Below are 24,430 nucleotides of genomic sequence, written 5' to 3' on the forward strand. Positions count from 1 at the left end.
AGACCAGCTTCCGGAAAAGAAGTTGCAACTTGTTGGTATGAGTATCCTATTAATCCTATTAAGCCCCGGGCTGGGGTGTCACATTATGCAATAAGATAGGTGAATTTCGGAAACAAGATTCTTATGCCCTTACTTTGAAATGTGTAATTTCCTGGACTGCTTTAGCAATATGGGGAATTTTTGCAGTAATTATGGTTCCACTTGCATGGTGGTCCATGTCTCTTGCGTTTGTAGATTCTGCAATTCGCACTGGAAATTGTCCTTGCATTCTGAAATGTATGTACTATTTTTCATGGAGAGAAGAAATTCCCCTATTTTGCAGCTCTAGTGCTTCAGAATACGATTTAACCTGTGGAGCTACCAAAAATTTACATCCATGGCAAAATAGTTTTCTGGCAAGCATGAGGTATGTACCTTGCCCTATCTTCAGTCTGATTGTTTTGATGTTCTCCTATCTGCTAACTAGGAATTTAATTGCATGAATCTCCACATTTGCATCATTCACTTAAAAGCATGACCTGCAAGCCAAAAGACATCAAAACAATTCTGAATCTCTACATGTTTTACTTCTGTTATTGGATTGTGTGTGCAACTGTGCACCCAGATTGCCATAATTTCAGTTTCAGCTCTTGATGTTGCATGCTTGACTATAGACAAAATTTCGGCGGAGACTTTACTGTTAGTTGGCTATTCTGCTCCCGTAGCTATTTGAAATTATATGTCTGTTTGATGGCTTTTTCATTGAAAGTGTTTATTCATTTGTTATGAATTGAACTCATGTGAATCACCAGGAAGAGAAGCTAGTAAAGGAAAATAGAAAAAGAAAGGAAGCTAGCAAGTTGCATGGGTGCTCATGCAGTTACATGATCATGAGCCAGTAACTAAAAGCATGCATGCAAGTTCATCCCAGTCCCTTCTGGCAGATGGGATTGAATACGATCAAAGCAGCACTGTTCCGTAACACAGCTGTCGCGCATGGCTAACAATCCTGAAGACTATAGGATGTTTTCTGAATTTCTTCATCTTGTACTGCTCTTATCTATGTGCATCGTGATTGCCATATAGACATAGTCAGTATGATCTGTAGCCTGCTTGGTTATTGATTAAATTTCTGTTGAAACTTTGTTGTTCGTTTGTTTGAGGTTGCTATTCTGAACCTGTACTCCTTTGGAATGCATGTGTATAAATTTTCAAGCCAGCCTTTTTGCTTGTTTTTATTCATGATTAGCATCCAGGGTAAGGAGTATAAGAGTGATGTGCGCACAGTTGTGTCAGTTCAAACATTTCGTTTTTTAAGAATGCAAATTGCATGCGCTTTACTTTCTTTTTTTTTCAGTAATATGAAAAGAAATACAGACCCAAAGAGAGGCATCAATTCTGACAGCACATGCAAGGCTGCAATCATCTTGCTCATTTTCAGCTCAAGTTTTTCTTTGTTGCTGCAAATTACTGTAGAGGTGTTACTACCCCTTTATGTTCCACCACCAACTGGTATGAATCTCTGATAGCATGCATCTCTGTCACACCCGGTTTATGAAGGCAAACCGAATGCATCTCATATGTGCGCCAGGATCAGTTTACACACATATGATTAAACATAAAGTGAATATCACAACTAGTGCAAGCGTAAAGAGAGTATTAAAGACTTTATTACAAAACCGAATGTCTTAACGAATAAATAAACGTCTATAGAGTAGCAGCGGAAACTTCTTCAGCACAGACAGATGACTGGGAGACATACGCCTAGAAATCCTCGAAGTCTTCTGGAAACTCCGGGCAGTTGTTATTACGGTCTGAGCAGCAAGTATGCAAGGGTGAGTACACTTATGGTTGGTACTCAACAAGTGGTAGAGAAACTACTATAGTATATGCAAGGCTATTTCAAGGAATAGCTGACATGGTTTAACTGCACTCAGCAATTTTAGTTGATCATATTTTATTAGCAAGCATTAACTAGATATAAGTATATACCATTAAACCCATAAGATAAGTATATACGAAGATATACAACATAACCATAAGTAAAAGCATCGATTTAGATCAACTTCAAGTTCAATTATCATGTGAGGGTCCAAGCCGCTCTTGACCGTGAGCACGGCTAACCGGTTAGTTTTACACTCTGCTGAGGTTGTACACTTTCACCACAATTCGCATAAAAGCTCCGAAGAACTTTAAACCCAACCATGCAAGTGCGGGCCAAGCACCATATCACACTTCCTTAGGTATGACTGCATAGGGACGCTACGAGGCCTTTACAAAGATTCCCTAACCTATGACAACCCGCTAAGGTTTCAAGTCAAAGCGGTCATAACACTGTCCTAATGAGGTGGTACCTTGCCAAAGGACCATCAAACAATACCAATTGCCCCAAGAGGACCGAGCTATACCCCGTCGATGCATCCCCTCTTGCCCTTTCGGTAAGATTGTCACAAGCTAGAGTTTCTAATTAATCAGCCAAGACCAGAGCCATATAGTAATTGTGGTTGTACTGTTTTCTTGGGTGGTTCTCCATGTTCCAATTAACACATATGATCTTGATTAACAATATTAAACCATCATGAACATGAAGTAACAAGTATAGCATTTGTAATATTATCCACCCATATCCAAGGTAAAGCAACTAGCATAGCTACCCAACATGAAATTAAACCCAAGTTGATCAAGGAATAAGGTAAACAGTACTAGGCATGTCCTTAACTCGGTTCCCGTCATATTATAGACACATGCATGAACATAAAAGTAAATGTGATAGTTTTGGTGATTTCATGGGTCAAAACATGATCAAGGATCCACTTGCCTTCCTCAAACTGCTGCTGGTCCGACCCTCCGAAGTCTTGATCTTGATGCTGATCGTCTATCGCACCAAACACGCACATGCAAGCAAACAAGTACAAACAATAAGAAACAGTACACCAAACAATATAAACAGTACAAAAAGAGGTTACTAAACTATTCTACTCGTTGCAACGATCGCATGGGCGTAAAGATCATCGAAAACGGATCTAAAACGGAAAAGTTATGGCTAAAACAAGATCTAAGGGCTAAAACGTAAATAAACCTTATACTCAGGGGCTAACTCATGAAAACAGGGACTGATTCGTAAATATCTTTCACTGTAGTGGACGGCGGGTTCTAATATGGAAAACCATAGGGGCTTAAGTGCAAAAGACCATGGTTGACCGGTATCTTATAAGTTGACTTGGATCCGATCTAAATTGGACCGTCCGATTTAGATCTGACGGCCGCAATCGGTTCGGGGCTGAGCGGCGGTACTGGCGGCGGCGCATAGCGCCGGCGGCGAGACTGGGGCGGCGGCGCATCGCCGGCATGGGCCGAAAACGGCCGTCCGGCTAGGATTTCGAAAGCGGCTGGCACTAGGAGCATGCGCGCGACACGGGAAACTCATCTAAGGCAGCGGCGCGGGCTATCACGGGCCGAGCGGAGCTCACGGCGGCGCATGGCGGAGGTGCGGCAACGGCGAGCGTTCCCGGGCGAAGCGGGGCGAAAGAGAGGGAAAAACAGGCCGGTGAGCCTCACTACCTCGGTGCGAATCTCCTGGAGGGCTCGAAGTCGACGGGGAGCGGTGGAATCGGCGACGCAACTTGGAGCTCCAAGCTCCAACAATGGAGACGGCGCGGAAGCTAGGGTTTGGCGAAAACAGCAGCTGCGGCTTTGGGTTTTGGGTTCCAGGGGTCGCGGGGCTTGCTTTTATAGGGGCGGAGCGTGGCCTTGGCGTGCGGGCCACGCCGAGTCGAAGGGGGCGTGCAGCGGCGCTCGGACTCGGGGAGGAGTCCCGGCCCGTCCCGAGCTCGGGGATGACGGGCGGGTCCCACGCGTCGGTGAGAGAGGAGAAAGGAAAAGGGGAGTGACGGGCTGGGCCGAGGGAAAAGGGAAACGGGCCGGCGGCGGCGGTTTCTGGCCCGCGGGAAACGAAAAAAAAGAAAAGGAGAGTGATGGGCTGGGCTGGAAAGGGTCTAGGGGAAAGGAAAAAGTTTTCCATTCTCAGAAAAGGATTCAAGCACTTTCAATTCAAATCCAAACTCAAAGATTTGAATTTAAGTTGAACAACAAGCAAATAAAAAAAATGCAAACCAGCATGAAATGCACACACCTATTTTCCTTATATTTATTTTATGGCTAAATATTTTATTTGATTCCCGACAAATGCTCTAAATTCAAGATAAATTAAATGAAACCTTATCGAGCCTACAGTAAACCTAATCAAATTTATTTAGGCTCCTAATTTGAAAATACGGGTGTTACAATCTCAATGGCTGCATCCTGTATCAGTGCTCTCTCTTTAGGTTGTTTTCTTGAGCAGGACATCCCAAGGGCAATTACATGTCCCAAACAATTCTCAATTCTGTTTCTTGTACTGTTGTCGCGGGTGTCTGTGTGCAGCCAAATTGTTGTATCCGCTATCTCCCAGATTTTGTCAGGAAGAGCATCCGTTTAGTATTTGTGTAGATCCAATGAACCTGTGAACATATCATCTATTAGACTCCTTCCTGTAAACAGCTCAAGCAGCAATATTCCGAGGCTATAAATATCACCAAGAGTTGTGACAGAGGAACCTTCATTATACTCTATGATCGTGCAAAAGAAAAAAAAAACATTAATCAGCATGCCATATTTATACAAGGACTATGAATAATGAACATACACCAAAACACATCAATTTTAGTTACCAGGAGCAAATATAGCCAATGGAGCCTCTTATTCCAATTGCGCAATTAGAATTTTGCATAATTGTACTTGCACTTTCTGTAAGGATTCTAGATATGCCAAAATCTCCAACTCGGGCACTCATGTCTTCTGCAAGAAGGATATTGCTTGGCTTGAGGTCTTCTGCAATCACGGACTCATTCACCCACGCCATCTTCGAGAAGCTACCTATACCAGCGGAGGCCGCCAGGCTGGGTGGCTGTAACAAGAAGTCCTGCAGGCCTGTATCACATCACATCCCGTGGCATCCAGAATTCCAGACCTCCGTCCGCATCGTCATCTCCGGCACCAGTAACGTCACCAGGTTCAGATCCCTCTTCGTCTCTGGCGGTACATGGAATGGTAGTTTGGTGCCGCCGGTTGCTGTGGCCCATTTTATCTGTCAGCAGCAAAAGTAGTTGATTAATTTGCGACACCAATCGTGGTGGTGCTTTGGCAACAGTGTTTCCTCATGGATTTTGTGATGAATGCTGCCTATTTAATTATTTTGTGATTTCTGTTATATGACGTTCCAACTGTGTTGGGACAAAAGTGCCATTTGCTTGCTACATGCAGCTTGGCTTGAACCGAACAATTACATAGTGCTTTCAAGTATGAAATTTCTGCAGTGGTTATGGCTCCACTCGCATGTTATTCCATGATTAACTAACTTAAATATGCCCCATATGGCATCGATTTGATATACTTTCTCTGGGGTGTCGCGCAGAGCGCGGCTAGCAATCTCAAAGACAATTAGATGTTTTCTGTATTTCTACATGTTGTAACTCTGCTCTCATCTGTGTGTGCACCCTGATTGCCATATAGACATGGCTAGTTGATGTGTAGCCAATTAAATTTCTGTGGGAACTTCATTGTTCTTTTGTTCGAGGCGGTTATTCTGAATCTCTAGTCATTTGAAATGCATGTCTAATTTTCTGAGCTAGTCAGTTTTCATGTTTTGATCCATGATTGGTATGAGGATGTGAAGTAATAAGTTGTATGCAAATGATATGCCACTGATGTGGCAGTTCAACCATTTCATATCCTAAGAAGGTACATTTCCCCTTTTCAGTCTTATGAAAAGAATTCAGACCCAAAAGAGAGGTATTAATTCCTGACAGCCTATGTGCTCTAACTGCATGGGAGCGAAAATGTTCTTTGCTTGCTACTTGCGCGGCTTGTCCTGAACTAAATAATTCACATAATGCTTCAAAGTGTGAAATCTCTGCAATCATTAGGTTTCTGTTCCTCTTGCATGTTGTTCCATGTTTTGCTAACTTAAATATACCCCGTAAGACGTTGGTTTGTTATATTCTCTTTGGGTTGTCATTTAGAGCAAGGGTAGCAATCCCAATGACAACAGACAATATGATGTTTTCTGAATTCTCTTCATCTTGTACTGCAATCATCTATGTGCATCCTGATTGCTGTATAGACATGATCAGTCTGGTCTGTAGCCTGCTTGGCTATTGATTAAATTTCCATGGAAACGAAACTTCATTGTTCTTTCATTAGTGGTGGTCATTCTAAAGCAGTAGTCATTTGAAATACATATCTATTTCTTAGAACCAGTTGTTTTTCATATTCTAATCCATGATTGCTATTGCGGCAGTTCCAACATTTAATATTTTAAGGAGATACATTTGGATGCATTTTACCTTCCTTTTTCAGTCTTACTAAAAGCAATAGAGATTCAAATGGAAGGTATTAATTCTGACAGCATATATGGCTTCAGTTATTTCAGGTGACTACATATATATAGAACATATCCTGATCTTCATCCAGCTGTGATCATTGATTGCTCGTGCAAATGACTACAATTGGTGTTTTCTGGAGCTAACTGTAAATCATAAGGCATGAATCTCTGATGTCATTTCGTGCATCTCTCATCATTGCTTGAGCAGGATACGGCAATCCTGAAGACAGAAACCTACAAAAAAAAGAAATAATATCCTTGATTCTTCTCTTTCATAATTATATTATTTGACTCACGTGCACCTAGATTTTTGAAACAGCAATATTAAGGTTCCTTTGCTAAAAGCATCCATCAGGCTTCACGGCAATATATATCTCAAGCTATAATATATATAATGTGCTCAGACTATGTACATCACCCGACATTGAGATCTCCGAGCATTCCCGGATACTCTACAAATGCAGATTATTATAAAGAATGGATGCATAGAATCGAAGCACCATATACATCTTCAGTTATTTCAGGTAAGTGACTTCCTGCAAGGCTGCAATCATCTTGCTCATTTGTTTTTTCTCAAACACGCAGGAGAGAGCGGAAAAAGAGTGGTCCAATTACAATTCTCAACGCCACACCTTGGACCAGAGTGAGGGTTGTAGTGGTCTCAAAAGAACAATATTACAGAAAAAAAAAAACACGGAGTAGGACCTGACCACAAAACACCCCATCTAACTAAGTTTGAGCCAGCGCCTTGCTTTCCAAGGCAGCAAGACCTTTTGCTCCACTGAACTGCCAAAGCTGAGCTTCATCCTTGTAGCTCTGTAGTGCTTGCTGCAAATTTGGGGCCGCCCCCTCAAATACACAGCCATTCCTGTGTTTCCACAAAATCCAAGCACCGAGAATGCACAGCTCAAGTTTTTCTCTGCTGCTACAAATTACTATAGAGTTACTACTCCTTCATGTTCCACCACCAAACTGGTATGAATCCCTGATAGCATGCATCTCAGTAGCTGCATCCTGTATCAGTGTTCTCTCTCTAGGTTGTTTTCTTGAGCAAGATATCCCAAGGGCAATTACATGTCCCAAACAGTTCTCAATTCTGTTTCTTGTACTGTTGTCACAGGTCTCTGTGTGCAGCCACATTGTTGTATCCGCTATCCCCCAGATTTTGTCAGGAAGAGCATCCTCTGAGTACTTGTGTAGATCCAATGAACCTGTGAAAGTATCATCTGTTGGGCTTCTCCCTGTAAACATCTCAAGCAGCACTATTCCTAGGCTATAAACATCACCAAGAGTTGTGATGGAAGAACCTTCGCTATACTCTATGATATTGCAAAAGAAAGAAAAACATCAATCAGCATGCCAGATTTATACAGGGACTATGAATAATGAACAAATACCAAAACACATCAAGTTTAGTTACCAGGAGCAACATAGCCAATGGAGCCTCTTATTCCAATTGTGCTATTAGAATTTTGCAGAGTTCTACTTGCACTTTCTGAAAGGATTCTAGATATGCCAAAATCTCCAACTCGGACAGACATATCTTCTGCAATAAGGATGTTGCTTGGCTTGAGGTCACAATGGACAATTGGTGGCTGGCAGTGATTATGAAGATAGTCCAAGGCATCCATGATATCAACAGCAATATCCAGCCTTTGTGCTAAGCTGAGAGTGTTGTTCGGAGTTGGCATATCAGTTTTTTTGTGGAGCCAACAATGCAAGCTACCATTTGGCATGAATTCAAAAACCAATGCCTTGAACTCCTGACCTTGTTTGTTGATGCTTGAGCAGCAGGTGACGATCTTTAAGAGACATCGGTGGCGCACCCTTCTCAATGCCTCACATTCAGCTATGAAACTTTTAATTGAGCCAGATTGTTCAAGGTTAAAAACCTTTACAGCTACAATAGTTCCTTCACCTTGCAAAGCACATTTATAGACAGCCCCGAAGCTTCCTTTCCCAAGCAAATTTTCTTCTGAGAATCCGTTGGTTCCATTTTCTAGTGCATGATAAGAAATTATTTGGTACTGTTCCTCAACTATTGGTGGTTGGAACGGGCTCTTCTTCTTGTGGATCATGTGAATGAGTGCAATAATCATAGCTAACAATAAGAGTGCACTAGTTGTTGCTAGAGCAATTGTAAGGTACCTCATTTGGCGTCTTCTGTTCTGTTTCACAGAATCTATAGTGCATGGGGTTAAATGGAGTTGGGGTATTCCTCCACAAAGATCATTATTTCCAGTGAATGAAAAATTTTCCAAATTTCTGAAAACCCCCTCTTTTGGTACTTCTCCTTGAAGGTTGTTGAAGGACAAATCCAACTTTGACAATGATGTCAAATTTTGTAAAACTGCTGGAATTGGCCCTGACAAATGGTTGTGTGCTAGACTCAGTTGTTGCAGGCCGTAGATATTTGCAATGGTACTAGGAATTATTCCAGACAACTCATTCATTGACAAATTGAGTGTAGTTAGACCCTTGCTTAGATATTGAGGTATGCTTCCATTAAATAAGTTATTGTCCAACCAAAGTTCTTCCAGTACGATGCACCTCCCAATACTTCCTGGTATCTCACCAGACAGTTGGTTTCCTGATAGAGCCAGGAAGTTAAGGTTTCCTAAGTTACCAACTTCAGAGGGGATGTGTCCAGATAGTGAATTATAAGCCAAAGTTATCTCACCTAAAGAAAGGGTTAGTTTGAAAATCTCTCTAGAAATTGAACTGTTGAGGTGGTTCATTGACAAATCGAGGGAAAATATACTCTTTAAATTTCCTATGCTTGCTGGAATTGGTCCCTCTAGATTCGTATTTTTTGCATGAAGGTTAACTAACTTTGAGAGATTTCCAATAGATGAAGGGATTTGGCCTAATAGGTTAGTGTTGGACAAAGAAAGCCAGGTCAAGTTTCCTAGCTTGCCAATGCTATCTGGAATTCTTCCGGATATAAAAGTATTCCCAGTATAAAGTATTTGAAGACCCACCAGATTGCCGATGGCTGAGGGGAGGCTTCCCGAAATCCCAGTGGCGTCAAAGGTGAGAAATTGCAGGGTAGTTGAGAGATTTACAAGTGAGCTTGGTAGGTGCCCAGTGAATGCAGGGTTGCCGGTGATAAGTAATCGCTCGAGCTGGCTGCAGTTTGACAAAGAAGTGATAAATTCCCACCCATCCCCCTCATCTGCTTCGAGCATGTTATGGTTCAAGTATAGATATTGTATACCATGTAGTCTCCCCACCGTGCGAGGCACATATCCACTTAGCCTATTTGCTGAGAGGTAAAGAAACTGGAGTGATGTAAGGTTGGAGAGTGAAGCAGGGATGTGCCCAGTGAACTGGTTTCCTGACAGACCAAGGTATCGCATACCCGGGAACCTACTGCCAATATCAGAAGCGATGCTGCCGGTGAGCATGTTGAACTGAATCTGCATCCCTTCCATCGAAGACAAGTTGTATAGGGAGACAGGGAGATTACCGGAGAGGTTGTTAAGGGCGAGATCAAGAAAATGGAGGTTCTTGAGGATACCAAGGCTAGTCGGGATCATACCCTTGAGCTGGTTCTCTCCGAGGTCTAGATGAATTAATGATGACAAGTTGGTTAGCGACGCTGGGATCCCTCCAGTTATCTTGTTTCTCCACAGAACAAGTAATTTGAGGCTCTTCAGCTTGTCACCGATCTCATGGGGCACACTCCCGCTGAGCTGGATTAAGCGGAGGTCCATGACCATTAAACTAGTGCAAGAGCTCAGATTGGCAGGGAGTGGGCCAGAGAAGGCATTTTGGCTCAAGTTGAGGTAATGGAGGTGGCCAAGATGACCGAGGCTTGCAGGGATGTTCCCGCTGAACCCGTTGTCAATCAAGTTGAGAATCCTCAGGGAGGATAGGTTTCCGACGGCAGACGAGAGGACGCCGGTGAGCCCATAGGATGGCAGGCTCAGCGCCACCACTCGACGGTGCCTACCCCGGCACCTCACCCCCTCCCATCTGCAGTATCCACCATCAGTGCACCCGTTCCAGGAAGCGAGCGCGTCGCTGCCGCCACCAACCGCTGCCGCCTTGAAGGCCAGCAGCGCCACCTCATCATCGGCGTCTGCGGCCGGGAGTGTCAAGAAGAACATGGAGGCGGCGGTCAGCAGCAGCAGCGAGCACGACGAGCGTATTGCCATGCTATTTTCTTTGGTGGTAGGCTTTAGGGATTTGATGGGCTGCAAATGGTGTACAAAGTACAGGCAGGGTGCTTGTGTTATTTATAGAAGAGGTGGATTCCATGTTCTGCAGTGACATGTACGCATCTTCTCTTTGATTGTCACCTTGCAAAGGAGATTTGGAAGATAGTCTATTTAGCTACAGGGTTAACCTCGCCAAAATCTATTTCCCATATGCTAGGAAATTGGCTCTCAAATTTTGATAACAACGAGAGGCGTGTCGTCTTGGTGGGGGCAGCTGCATTGTGTTGGGTTATTTGGAGATGTCGTAATGATATTATTTTTAACCAAATCAAGTATTCATTATTTATGCAGGCTGTTTTCAGGGGACCTACTGGTTGCGCTTATGGGCGCAAAGCATAAAGATATGATAAATGTGCTGTTCCGAAGGGCGAGTCTTGCATCGGAGGCCGTCGCCTTAGAGATAGCCAATCACGGGTGGAAACATAAGCTTAGGATTGGTTTAGATTATTTTTTCTTTGTTCATTCCACCAGTTAGCCAATAGACAGCTATGTTTTGTAATAATCATTGGGCTGTGTAAACTTTGTAGAGTTCGGAACTCGTTTCCATTGTCTAAAAAAATGTACAGAAGCGGTTGCTAAAGCTAGAGCGTTCAGTACACCAGCGTCCAATAGCTAGCTGACTTGACTTCAAGTCAGTACTGAGAGTTCAGTTTTCTTTTTCTTTTTTTTTTTTTGAACGCAAAGAGTTCAGATTCAATACCCTGCCAAATGAGCAACCAATAATCCCGTGCCCGGCCGTGCGCTAGAGAACATTGTCTGCTCGCCATTTTCCCCGCGCCGGCCTTTCACATTTTCCGTTTCTAGCAGTAAACACCTCACTTTGCTTTCGTATGCGAGGACCATCGATCGAAGGTCAGCGATTGGTGTTTGGGTACTACCTGGTTACTCAAATCTGCCTGCTCATGCTATTATATATGCTAAGTCTTGATGCACCATCATGGCCGGCATGTAAATTTGCTTGCAAAATATTGTAGTGGTTACCGCGCGTTTACTCTTGACTTGGACATTATTGCCCGCTTACCATGCATTTTCCACACGCCGGCCGGCATTCCATATTTTTTTGGTTGTACCGTTCTTTTTTGTTCACAGACGCAGACTTTCTAACCTCCAACTTCAACCCTGGTATTTGTAATTTTGTATCGCTCTCTTTTTTACCGTCTTCTTTTTTTGTTTCTCTGTTCCAAATTACTGTAGACAAGCCCAATCACTATATATATATAGATTGACAATGTTTTAGGGTGGACGGCCTTTAGCAATCAACAAACTAGTGGAGTAGCGTGTTAGCGTAAAATTGCTCAGAGTTAATGATTGAGGTTAAGCCAAAATTTCTCATCAAGACAAGTCAAACCATTCCCATTTATATATAAATACCGAACTAAATTTACCAAATTACTTAATAATGTTCAGTAATAGGCTCGCTAATTACTGAACTACTGAAAATGTATTTAGTTGCTGCCAAGCTGAAGCTGCAGCTGTAGCATCTCCATCCGGTCTGATGAGTTTTTTAGCACAATTCGATTTTTTTTTTGATATTAGCACAATTCGTAAATTGAGTTTGAGATGTGGGGAGCTGTTAACGGCACAAGTAATAGAATGGGCCGAGCCCTTCAGTATACAAAGCAATGGGCAGCAGGCATGGGTTTTGGGCTTTTGAGCCCACATCCGTCATCTCGTGCACAAGGAATTTCTCCAGTCATCTTCCTTCGCGTGCGGCGTGCTCCCTGCCCATTGCCTCGCCGCCATCCGTCACCAACTCCGTCGTCGCCATCGACGTCTTCCAGAAGCCCGCGCAGGAGTCCGCCAGCCTCGTCCGATTCGCTCCCGGGAGAGCCCCAGAGCAAGCCATCTCCCAGGACAACCGACGGGTTTGCGCCCTTTTAGTTTGCCTCCCTATTAGTGCTCGCGAGAGTAGGGTGGTGTTCGTAGTGTAGTGTTGGCTCAGCTCATCTATATGGTAGCACAAATAGCATTAGTGAACGAGTAGAGATGGAAATGGATGGCCAATGTTTTCTGTGTAGTTGGATTTGAGTCTCTTAACTGACGTTTATGCCTTTAGATACTGTTCCTACCATTGGATCTGTGATAGTCTCCGCGGTTTCTCTGAATTTATGATTATTCTGCAGAAAACAAAACAAAAAAAGAAGGTTCTTGCTCTGATTGTGTCCTGATTCGTAGTGAAGTGATGAACTTTATGCAACAATATAGGGCAATTTCAGAAACAAGATTCTCATGCCCTTAGTCTCAAATGCGAAATTTCCCCCACTGCTTCAGAGGTATGGGGAATTTTTGCTGTAAACATGGTTCCCTTTGGTGGTCCATGTCTCATGCATTTTGTGGGTTCTGGAATGCGCACTGGATTAATTTCCACTGGATTCTGAAATCTCTGTACTATTTTCCATGGGGAGAACAAATCCCGCTTCTGTTGCAGCTGTAGTGTTTGAGAATACGATTTAACCTGTGCCATGGCTATAGGTGCTCTTGTGGAACTACCAAATTTGACATCCATGGTAAAACTTACTTCATATACATTTTCTGACACAATTCCAGATAAACATAGCTAAGCTAGTTATATCCAGATCATGTTCCACCATCATGCCAAAGGATGCTAGCCCAGTTAGTTAGTCACTCCGGCGGCACCCCTCAGGTCCTGAGTTCGACTCCCCGTGGGAGCGAATTTCAGGCTAAGGGTAAAAAAATCCCCTCGCTGGCCCCGTGTGCCAAAGCACTGGTTGTGAGACGACCCAGGTCGGCCTGAGGACCCTTACATGGCCCAGGCAGGTAGTTCCCAGGGGTTACGTCTCCCAGTGTCAGGGCGGGGCCAGGGTTCGGGGATTTTCTCGGTCGGGGAAGCCGAGGCTTCTTCTTAAGCTAATACCGGTGGGGCGGTCTTTCCCCACCCGGCCGAGTTTTTTTGTTCCACCATCATGCTTTTTCATTTGCCATAATTGACATCCATAATTGTCAGATAAACATAGCTAAGCTAGTTACTTCATAAGCATCACTTGGAAGACAATGGACTCTGAATTTTTACATCTTTTGCTGCTATTATTAGATTCTGTGCGCATCTGCGCATCCAGATTGCCGTAATTGTCAGTTTCAGCTTTTAATGTTGCATGCTTGACTATAATGAAATTCCGGTGGAGACCATTTACTGTTCTTTCGCTCAAGTTGGTTAGTCTGATCCCCTAGCTATTCGAAACATATGTCTAAATTATGGACTCAGTCATCTTTATATTTCACTTCACAATTTCTTTGAGGGATGTACAGTAAGCGTAAGCTATATATAGTATGCCCACTGTTGTGGACCTTCAAACATTGCATGTGTAAGTAGGTAAAATTTGCATACATCTTACCTATTTGTTCCACTCTTATGGAAGAACTACAGATCTGAGTATTTTTTGCTACATTCATTTCAGGTAACCGATTACACTACACACTACAACATATCCTGTTCAACCTCCAGCTGTGATCATTGCTCTGGCGATGAACTGCAATTCGTGTGGGTCTCAAGCTAGCAGTGAAACATGTGGTATGAATCTCTGATTGCATGCATTTCTACTGCTGCATCTCTCATCATCTTTCGGTCCCTAGGATGCTGGTTTGAGCAGCAAATGGCAAGCCTGAAGACAGAAACCAAGCAGTCTTTGATTCTGCTCATTATAGTGCTATCCTTTGACTCTACATGGAGCCAGATTATAGAATCAACAATATCCAAGATTCTTCCGCTAAGAGCTTGCTCGACATATGTATGCAGATCCATTGTGTCTCCGAACATGTCATCTGTAGGGCTCCTTCCAGTAAACATCTCAAGCAACAATATACCGAGACTATACACATCACCAATAGTTGAGACTGCAGAGCCTTCACCATACTCTACCAAAAAAAAATTATACATAACTTAGCATAACTGTCATCTTTAGCATGGAGCAAATTACGAGGAAACAACAAAGGAATTTCAGTTACCTGGAGCAATATAACCAATGGAGCCTCTTATTCCAATTGTGCTATTTGAAATTTGCAGGGATTTGCTGGCATGTTCTGGAAGGATTCTTGATATGCCAAAGTCTCCTACTCGGACACTCATGTCTTCTGCAAGAAGGATGTTACTTGGCTTCAGATCACAATGAATTATTGGTGGCTGACAGTGATTAAGAAGATAGTCCAAAGCATCCATGATATCAACAGCAATATCAAGCCTTCGTTCTAGGCTTAGTGTATTTCTCAGAGTCGGCTGATCAGATTTTGGATGAAGCCAATCGTTTAAGCTACCATTTGGCATGAACTCAAAAACTAGTGCCTTGAACTCTTGACCTTGGAGATTGATGCTTGAGCAGCAGGTGATGATTTTTATGAGACACCGATGTCGTACCCTGCTCAGAGCCTCGCATTCAGTGACAAAACTTCTAGTAGATCCTGATTGTTCGAGGTTAAAGACCTTCACGGCAACAATAGTACCCTGATCTTGGAAAGTGTAGGAGGGAATAATGGATGTATTCCTCCAACCCTAGAAGGGTGGGTATATATAATTCCTATACATGGGCCTCTAGATGGGCCTCTATACACATGGGCTCAATATACATCAACACCCCCCCCTCCCGCAGTCTGAACTACCGGTACAACGGTATTCAAAACTAGACAACAAGAAAGCCAACACCCCCCGCAGTCTGAACAACCGGCGCAGCGGTGTTCAAGACTGGACAAGAAGAGAGTACAAAGGGCTAATACCCCCCTCCCCCCACAGCCACAACTAGCCACCGGCTACGTTGAGGCTGGAGCGAAACTCCGAGAAGGTCGAGGAGGGCAGCCCCTTGGTGAAGATGTCAGCAAACTGGGAGGTAGTGGGGACATGGAGTACCCGAACATCGCCGATGGCGACTCTGTCGCGCACGAAGTGCAGGTCAATCTCCACATGCTTCGTCCGCTGAAGCTGTACGGGGTTGGTGGAGAGATACATGGCGCTGACGTTGTCGCAGTAGACGAGTGTGCTCTTGGCGAGTGGGCTATGGAGCTTCACCAAGAGCTATCGTAGCCAGGACGCCTCCGCCACGCCGTTAGCGACAGCCCGGTACTCCGCCTCAGCACTGGAGCGGGAGACAACCGGCTGCCGCTTGGACGACCAGGAGATCAAGTTGCCGCCCAGGAAGACGGCGTAGCCGGAAGTGGAGCGACGAGTGTCCGGGCAGCCAGCCCAGTCAGCGTCAGTGTAGACCACCAGCTCAGCAGAGGATGAGCGGTGAAGCACTAGGCCGAGGTCCACTGTACCACGGACGTAGCAGAGGAGATGCTTCAGCGCAGTAAGGTGTGTCTCCCATGGATCATGCATATGGAGACAGACCTGCTGGATAGCGTAGGTGAGGTCCGGTCTGGTGAAGGTGAGGTACTGCAAAGCGCCGGCCAGACTCCTGTAGGCAGTAGGATCAGCCACCAGATCACCCAGATCAGCAGACAACTTTGCCTGAGTGTCGATAGGAGTGGAGCAGGGCTTGCAATAAGTCATCCCAGCCCGCTCCAGGATATCAAGTGCGTACTGCCGTTGGTGAAGGAGAAGACCAGACGGGCGAGGCTCAACAGTGACGCCCAAGAAGTGGTGGAGCTGACCTACATCCTTCATAGCAAACTCCTGCTGCAGATAGGAGATGACACTCTGAAGCAACTGCTGACTGGAGGCTGTGAGCACAATGTCATCGACATAGAGCAGCAGATATGCAGTCTCATCCCCACGGCGGTAGATGAAGAGAGACGTGTCAGACTTGGCCTCGGTGAACCCCCAATGTCAGCAAGAACGTGGCGAACCGAGAGTACCAAGCCCGAGGAGCCTGCTTCAGATCATAGAGAGACTTGTTGAGTCGGCAGACCATATCCGGATGACTCGAGTCCACAAATCCCGCTGGCTGAGAGCAATAGACAGTCTCTGACAGAGTGCCGTGAAGAAACACATTCTTCACATCCAGCTGGTGCACAAGCCAAGAGCGCGAGAGCGCAAGCGAGAGGACCGTGCGCACAGTAGCGGGCTTCACCACTGGACTGAAGGTCTCATCATAGTCCACGCTAGGCCGCTGAGTGAACCCCCGGAGAACCCAACGAGCCTTGTAGCGCTCCAGTGTGCCATCAGCCCGACGCTTATGCGTCCAGATCCACTTGCCAGTCACCACATTGCCACTAGACGGACGCGGCACGAGGTCCCACGTCTGGTTGGCAAGAAGAGCCGCGTACTCCTCTTCCATCGCGCGACGCCAGTGAGGATCCGCCAAGGCGTCGCGGACAGAGGAGGGTACCGGAGAGACCCGCGGCTCTCCCTTGGTGGTGGAGAGAGTTGCAGCCCGAGACGCCATCCGCCGAGTCACCATGGGATGGATATGCCGAGGATCCCGATGGATGACTGGCGGATAGTACACCTCCGGCTCTGCTTGAGAGGGAGCCGGAGGCGGCGGTGACGGCTCCGGTGTAGGCGTCGCAGGAGCCTCCGGAGCAGGAGGCGGCGCCGGTGTCAGCGCCGAACGACGCCGGTACACCTGCACCAGCTGAGCGTACCGCGCAAGTGCAGGGGAAGGCACCGGGGCCGCGCGTGGCGCAGCGGGAGACACCGGGTCCACGCGCGGCACGACCGGAGGTCCGGGGGGCGCGCATGGCACGACCGCGGGCACCGGGGCCGTTCTCGGCGCAGCAGAGATCATCGGAAGCGGTGCCAGTGTGCCGGGAAAACCTGCAAGGAAAGGACCAATATGTAACGGTGACTGAACCACCGGGTCAGTCGGAAATAGGGACTCAAGCTCGGGGTCAGGAGAAGGAGTGGAGGAGGTGGAGTAGGGGAAATCTGACTCGTCAAAGACAACGTGTCGGGAGATCAGGACGCGGCGAGAGGTGAGGTCAAAGCATCGGTACCCCTTGTGGTCAGGGGAGTAACCGAGGAACACACAACGAGTCGAGCGGGGCGCCAGTTTGTGAGAAGCGGTGGCGGAGGTGTTAGGGTAACACGCACACCCGAAGACCCGAAGGTGGTCGTAGCAAGGAGAGGTACCGAAGAGAGCGTGGTGTGGAGTGGGAGCAGGAGAAGCAGTGGATGGAAGGCGGTTGAGCAGGTAGGTGGCGGTGTGGAGGCTCTCAGCCCAGAAGCGCGGGGGCAAAGAGGCCTAGATTAGAAGGGTGCGCACGACGTCGTTCATCGTGCGAATCATCCGCTCAGCCTTGCCGTTCTGAGGAGAGGTATACGGACAAGACATACGCAGCTGAACACCCCGAGAGAGGAAGAAAGAACGGGAGGTAGAGTTATCGAACTCCCGCCCGTTGTCACACTGGACGACCTTAACAGTGAGGCCGAACTGAGTGGACACCCAGGCAAAGAAGTGGAGGAGAGTGGGAAAGGTCTCAGACTTGGCGCGCAAAGGAAAAGTCCAAGAGTAATGAGAAAAATCATCAACAAAGACCAGATAATATTTATAGCCAGACATGCTGAGTACAGGAGATGTCCACAGGTCACAGTGAATAAGTTCAAAAGCCTGCGCAGCATGCGAAGAAGAAGAAAATGGAAATCTAACATGACGACCTAACTGGCACGCATGACAGAGGTGCTCCGCAGGAGCCGTACATGGAACATCAGTACTACGGCTGAGCTGAGCCAAAACATCGCGGCCGGGGTGACCAAGCCGGCGGTGCCAGGTGGTGGACGAAGGCATCACGGCAAAAGCAGTAGACGAAGAAGTCGAAGACGGAGCAGCGGAAGCAGAAAGCCGAAGAGTGTAAAGGGGCCCCGGGCTGTCACATCTGAGGAGCGGACGCCGGGAAGCCGAATCCTTCACAGTAAGACCAGAAGAGTCAAATTCGATAGAACAGGAGTTGTCAGCAGTAAACTGGCGAATGGAAAGAAAGTTGTGAACCATTTGAGGAGCAACAAGAACATTAGGAAGACGAGGAGTAGAACCCACGGCGGTGACAGGAAGGCAAGACCCATCACCAACCATGATAGAAGAATGACAAGAGGGGTGTGGGGGTCGGACAGAAGAGAGGATACCAGCATCAGGAGTGGTGTGGAACGAGGCACCCGAGTCGGCGATCCACTCGATGCTGACCGGCGGCGTCAGTCCCATGGTGCTGAAGGACTGCGCCAGAGGAGCCTGGTCCCACCCCTCAGGCCAGGTCGGCTGCTGGCTAGGCGGAGCGGGCGGGGTCCAGTACGGCGCGGAAAGGGGAGCAGCACCGGTGAACATGGCCGCCGGCTGGAGCTGAGGACGAGGCCCCCCTCCCGGACCCTGGAACGGCCACATCGAGATGCGCCCTGACCATGGGTTGCTGAAGGATAGCCAGGGCATACCTCCAGGGGTAGGGGCAGGAGCGGGAGTCGGAGCCTAAACCGGAGGAGTCGGCGCGCCCCGACGGCCCCCACCGGTACCGGTACCCCCAGATTCAGTTCCACCAGTGCCACCACCACCACCACCACGTCCCCCCGCCGACGACGTCCACGCCCCCCCACCTCCGGTCTGCCCGACAGGAGTAGCACCAAGGAGAGAGGTGGCGGAGGAAGCCAGTGGAGCAGCGACGAGCGCGGTGGAGGTGGACGAGGGCGATCCAGGCGCGAGACCTCGGGTGATCTCCTCGAGGTCGAGGTCGTCCCGGACCTGCAGGAAGGAAGGGAAGGGCCTCTGGCGGGCGATCCAGCTCTTCAGGTGGTCATAGGTGCTGCTCAGGCCCTGCAGGACATTGAGCACCAAGACCCGATCGGACACCGGATCCCCGAGGTCGTGAAGAGCATCGGCCATGCTCTTCATCCGCCGGCAGTACTCGCCAACAGAGAGGTCCCCCTGCACGAAGGTGCGGAAGGTGGCGTCGAGCTGGAGGGCGCGGTACTCGGCGTTGCCGAGGAACTGCCCCTCGAGCGCCACCCATGCCTGCCACACGGTCCCGCCGTGGGTCCTGACGAGGTCCTGAAGATCTAGTGAGATGGTCCCGAAGATCCAGGACATGGCGACGCTGTTGAGGCGCAGCCACGCCACGTCTCGCGCCTCGATCGGCGTGTCGAGGAGGACGTGGTCGTCGAGGGTGTAGCGGCGGAGGGCGAGCAGGACCTGGTCCCGCCAGCATCCGTAGGAGGAGGACGTCGGGTCGAGGAGGACGGTGACCAGAGCCCTGATGTTTTGGACGCCGGCGGCCTGGAGGTGGAGCTGGGCGACCATGAGGTCGGTCGGGTCATACCGGGCTCCAGATCCAGCGGGCGGGGCCTGGCGGGAGGAAGAGGCACCGGGCTCGGGGTCGACGGGCAGCTGGCCAGAGGAGACGCGGAGGAAGTGCTCCGTCTCGGCGACCCGGAGAGCGGAGGCGTCGGCCGCGGCGCGCTCGCGCTCCCAAGCGAGGGCAGCCACGCGGACCCGCTCCTGGGCCGCCGAAGCCTCCGACTTGGCGGCGAGGAGGGCCGAGGCGAGAGCGGCGTCGGCCGGCTGCCCGCGGAGGGCGGCGGCGGAGAGCGGCGCATCTGCAGGCGACATCCCGAGCTCGGTCCACGCGGGAGCGGGCACGGCGTCGGCGGCGGGCTGCTTGCCCGCGGCGATGGCGGCGCGGTGGGCAGCAGCGGCAGCGAGATCGGCGGCCACATCCCCTGGAGCAGCACCCGCGGCCTACAGCAGCTGCACTGCGGCCTGCAGGACCGCCGGATCGGCGCCCGCGGCCTGCAGCAGCTGTGCTGCAGCCCGTAGGGCGGCCAGATCGGCGCCCGCGGCGGCTGCGGTGGCCTGCTCGGGCGGCTCCAGGACGGGCATCGGGGGCACGGGCGGCCCAGGCGGCGGCGGCAGCGGTCGAGGCGGGGGCTGGGACGGCGCGGGCAGCACAGGCGGCGCGCCCCCCGCGCCCTGTGCGTCCGCGGCCGCGGGCTCCAGCAGCACCAGGGCGGTGGCGGGCCGGATCTGGGGCCAGGAGGCGGCAGCGCCCAGCGCGCCCGGCGCTGCGCCCCCTACGCCCGGCGCGCTCGCGCTCGCGCCAGCGGCTGCTGCGGCGGCAGCGGGCAGGGGCCCCCGGCGGCCCCAGGCGGCACCGGCCCCCGAAGCAGAGGAGGGGGCGGCGGCCCAGGCTGCGGCGGCACCCAAAGCAGAGGAAGGGGCGCTCGGACCAGAGGAAGAAGAAGGGAGGGGAGGGAAGGATGAGAGGGGAAGGGAGGAGGCCGGCGGCGGTGGCTGCTGCGGGCTGGATGGGAGGGAGAGAGAGAGGGAAACCCTAGGCTATTGATACCATGTAGGAGGGAATAATAGATGTATTCCTCCAACCCTAGAAGGGTGGGTATATATAATTCCTATACATGGGCCTCTAGATGGGCCTCTATACACATGGGCTCAATATACACCAACAGAAAGTGCATTTGTAGACCGCGCCAAAGCTTCCTTTACCAAGCAAGTTGGCTTCTGAAAATCCATCAGTACCATTTGCTAGTGCATGATAAGAAACTCTTTCATGTTGTTTCTCTGTTATTGGTGATAATAATGGCCTCCTCTGCATTCTTCTAGTCTTCTTATTGATCAGATTAAAGAGTGCAATGGTGATACCGAATAACAAGAGTGCACCAATGATTGGCATAGCTATTTTAAGGGTGACCAACCTCCCTTTTCTATTATTCTTGACAGATATTGTGTTGCACGGAGCTAAATTAAGCTGAGGTATTCCACCACAAAGCTCACTATTTCCAGTGATTGAAAAGTTAGTGGTATATCTGAAAATGCCTTCTTTTGGCACTTCCCCTTGCAGATTATTGAATGATAGATTCAATGCTATCAATGATGTTAGATTCTGCAGTAGTGTAGGGATTGGTCCTGAAAAATTGTTGTCCGCAAGAAATAACACTTGAAGGTTGCTGATAACTCCGATGGCATCAGGAATAGTACCGGACAACTTATTCATCGACAGATCAAGTGTAGTCAGGCCTTTCAAATTTCTTAGAGATGGAGGTATGCTTCCTTCGAATGAATTATTGTCCAACCAGAGATTTTGTAGGACAGTGCACTCCCCAATACTATCAGGTATCTTACCAGACAATTGATTTCCAGTCAGAGCCAGGTTGTTAAGGTTCCTTAATCTACCAACTTTTGAAGGAAGAGGTCCCGATAGTGAATTGTATACGAAAGCCAAGTACCTAGAAAGAAGTGGCAATTCGAATATCTCTATGGGAATTGAACCATTTAGCTGATTCATTGATAGATCCAGGGCTGCCAGATTCTTCAGCTTTCCTAAACTTGCCGGAATCGATCCCTCCAAATTTCCGCCATATGCATTAAGGGTACTCAAGCTTGTGAGATTTCCGATGGATGGAGGTATGAGGCCTGACAAATCAGTGTTGTACAAAGCTAGCACAACCAAGTTTCCTAACTTGCCAATGCTCTCAGGAATCACACCATATATGGAATTATTAGCCATATGGAGGTATTCAAGGTTCACCAAGTTGCCAATGGCTGATGGGATGGTCCCTGATATTCCAGTGTCGGCTAACATGAGGGTTTGCAGGGTTGTTGAGAGGTTACCTATCGAACTAGGTATTCAAGGTTCACCAAGTAATCGCTGGAGATGGCTGCAATTTGATAGGGAAGTGATAAACTCCCACCCCGCCTTATTGTCTGCTTCTAGCATGTTGTACTGCAAGTTTAGAAGTTGCAGCTGTTGCAGTCTCCCCATGGCGCTAGGCACATGTCCACTGAGCCCATTTTCTTGAAGTTCAAGTTCTTCAAGTGTTGTGAGGTTGGAAAGTGAAACAGGGATGGATCCGGTGAACTGGTTCATATAAAGTCTAAGAATCAACATGCTGGGGAACCTGCTGCCAATGTCCACAGGAATGCTTCCACGGAGCATGTTTCCCTGAATTTGCAACATCTCCAACGAAGATAGGTTGTACAGTGAGCCTGGGGGTTCATCAGAGAGTCTGTTAAACGCTAGGTCGAAGCGCCGGAGGCCGAGGATGCCACCGAGGCCTGGAGGACTCGAGCTGGTTGAACGAGAGAGACAGCACAAGTAATGATGACAAGTTGGCCAACGACGCTGGAATGGTGCCGATGAGGTTGTTTTTGTACATTATGATATTCTAGAGGCGTGTTAGCTTGTCACCAAGCTCGGAAGGTATGTGCCCACTGAGCTGGTTGGAGTGGAATAACACGGTGGTTAGGTTGGTGCAGGAGCTTAGGTTGTCCGGGATCTCACCGGAGAAAGCATTGCTGCTTAGGTCAAGAGTGTGGAGGTGGCGCAGGTGGCCGAGACTCGCGGGTATGTCCTTGTGGAACCCGTTGTCGCTCAGGTTCAGAAACCTGAGAGATGACAGGTTACCTATGGCTGGCGAGAGGACACCTGCTAGTCGACGTGGGGGAAGGCTCAGCGCCACCACTTGTCGGTGCCTGCCGCGGCACCTCACCCCCTCCCAGCTGCAGTACCCGCTGCTCCCATTCCATGAAGCAAGCTGGTCACCGTACCCGCTGCTGCTGATCGCCGCGGCCGTGAAGGCCAGCAGCGCAGCCTCGTCGTTTGCTGATGCGGCGGGTAGCGTCGAGATGGACATGATGGTGGATAGCAACAGCATCAGCAAGCCCATTGAGCGCATTGCTGGCTTGATCGTTGCTTACTTGCTTTGGTATGCGAGGACCATCGAAGGTCAGTATGGATGGCAGCGGATCGGGTTCGGGGCGGGTATCCGCGGTTTTCGGGTTTTCGGGTTTCGGGTTCGGTTTCTGGTTTTCACTCGCGGATTTGCGGGTTCGGGTACCCAAAATATTTCGGGTTTGAGACGGATCTGTAAATACATCCGCGGAGCTCCATCGGGTCCCCGAAAATTTGAGTCCACAACCCACTAGCAGCCCATTTAGAACCCTAGCTATATAAGTGCATGAGTCCTCATCCCTCCCCCCTGACCCCCTCCCCTCCCGACTCCCCCCGCTTGGCCGCCTCGGCCTCCCCCCGACGGCCCGACCGCCCGAAGCCCCGAACCCCCCTGCCCCCGCGTCGCACGCCCGCTGGCCACTGCCCGCACCCATCCGGCGGACCGGCGCCGCGCCGCAGCCGCCAGCCGCTCGCCCATCCCCTACCCCGCGCCGCCCATCCGGCCCTGCTACCCACTGACGGAGAGAGATTGACCCACGACGGAGGCCGGGAGGCCGGAGATCGACGCCGCCAACGCCGATTCGCCGACCCGCGCGGCTCCGCCCTGCGCCCCGCTCCGCCTCCCGTGACCTGTCCGCCGGCCTCGCCAGTCCTTGAATCAAGCAGGTCAGGAGGTACGGTGACATATTCTTCTCCTGAATCTTGAATTTCATGCATCCTCTAAGTGTCAAGCAGTCCGTGAATCATGGAGTATGTGTTTGCCTTTTTGCATTTGTCAGGAAGTGAGCAATGTCGGCTCGTGGTGCTTCAAGTGGATCTCAAGCTGCTGCTGCATCTCAATCTGTTGGTTCTCGTCCTCAATCTCGTCCACGCCCTGCAGCCAATTCAGCAACAACAACACAACCATCCGATTCAGCAACACCGGCAAGTGATTCTGCAACTGTAGGTAATCTTGATGTGGTAGAGGTAGAAGTAGAAGATGATGCCCCTGCTGCTAAAAAGAGAAAGCAAGATGATGCCCCTGCACCGCAAAATTCGGGTTTCGAATTATCCGTTCGGTTTCGGGTATCCGCGGGTTTCGGTTTTGGGTTTGAATTTGTACCCGAATTGGAGTTCGGGTCGGGTTCGGGTTTCAAGTTCGGGTTTCAATTTTGGGTGCCCAGATACTCCACCCGAACCGAACCCGACCCGTTGCCATCCTAGAAGGTCAGTGATTGGCGTTTGGGTACTACCTGGTAAGTCAATTCTGCCTGCT

General features: G+C 49.1%; 1 protein-coding gene, 1 long non-coding RNA gene and 1 pseudogene across 2 annotated transcripts; 1 reads left to right on the plus strand and 2 right to left on the minus strand.

Moving 5' to 3' along the window:
• Window positions 1-7,286: 7,286 nt before the first annotated feature.
• Window positions 7,287-10,560, minus strand: LOC120709627 (receptor kinase-like protein Xa21). Its single transcript, XM_039995309.1, has 3 exons — window positions 9,378-10,560; window positions 7,821-9,266; window positions 7,287-7,719 (listed from the first exon to the last, which is right to left on the minus strand). The coding sequence occupies exons 1-3, from the start codon at window positions 10,558-10,560 to the stop codon at window positions 7,355-7,357; spliced, it is 2,994 nt and encodes a 997-aa protein (XP_039851243.1). The 3' UTR covers window positions 7,287-7,354.
• A 1,716-nt stretch (window positions 10,561-12,276) lies between these two features.
• On the plus strand, window positions 12,277-14,978 carry LOC120705967. Its single transcript, XR_005688126.1, has 2 exons — window positions 12,277-14,152; window positions 14,645-14,978. It is a non-coding gene; the product is annotated as an uncharacterized LOC120705967 (long non-coding RNA).
• Window positions 14,110-23,170, minus strand: LOC120705966 (annotated as a pseudogene).
• Window positions 23,171-24,430: the final 1,260 nt, after the last annotated feature.

The sequence above is a fragment of the Panicum virgatum genome, chromosome 5K (genome assembly GCF_016808335.1).
Source record: "Panicum virgatum strain AP13 chromosome 5K, P.virgatum_v5, whole genome shotgun sequence".
In the NCBI taxonomy this organism is placed as follows: domain Eukaryota; kingdom Viridiplantae; phylum Streptophyta; class Magnoliopsida; order Poales; family Poaceae; genus Panicum; species Panicum virgatum.

What these genes read in the sequence shown, in the direction of transcription:
- LOC120709627 (XM_039995309.1), bottom strand. Translation starts at nt 10,560, where the DNA reads ATGGCAATACGCTCGTCGTGCTCGCTGCTGCTGCTGACCGCCGCCTCC. An exon ending in AGCCATCGGCAATCTGGTGG is followed by an intron (nt 9,267 to 9,377) that starts GTCTTCAAATAC and finishes CTAACCTATTAG; the next exon opens with GCCAAATCCCTTCATCTATT. An exon ending in CATTGGCTATGTTGCTCCTG is followed by an intron (nt 7,720 to 7,820) that starts GTAACTAAACTT and finishes GCAATATCATAG; the next exon opens with AGTATAGCGAAGGTTCTTCC.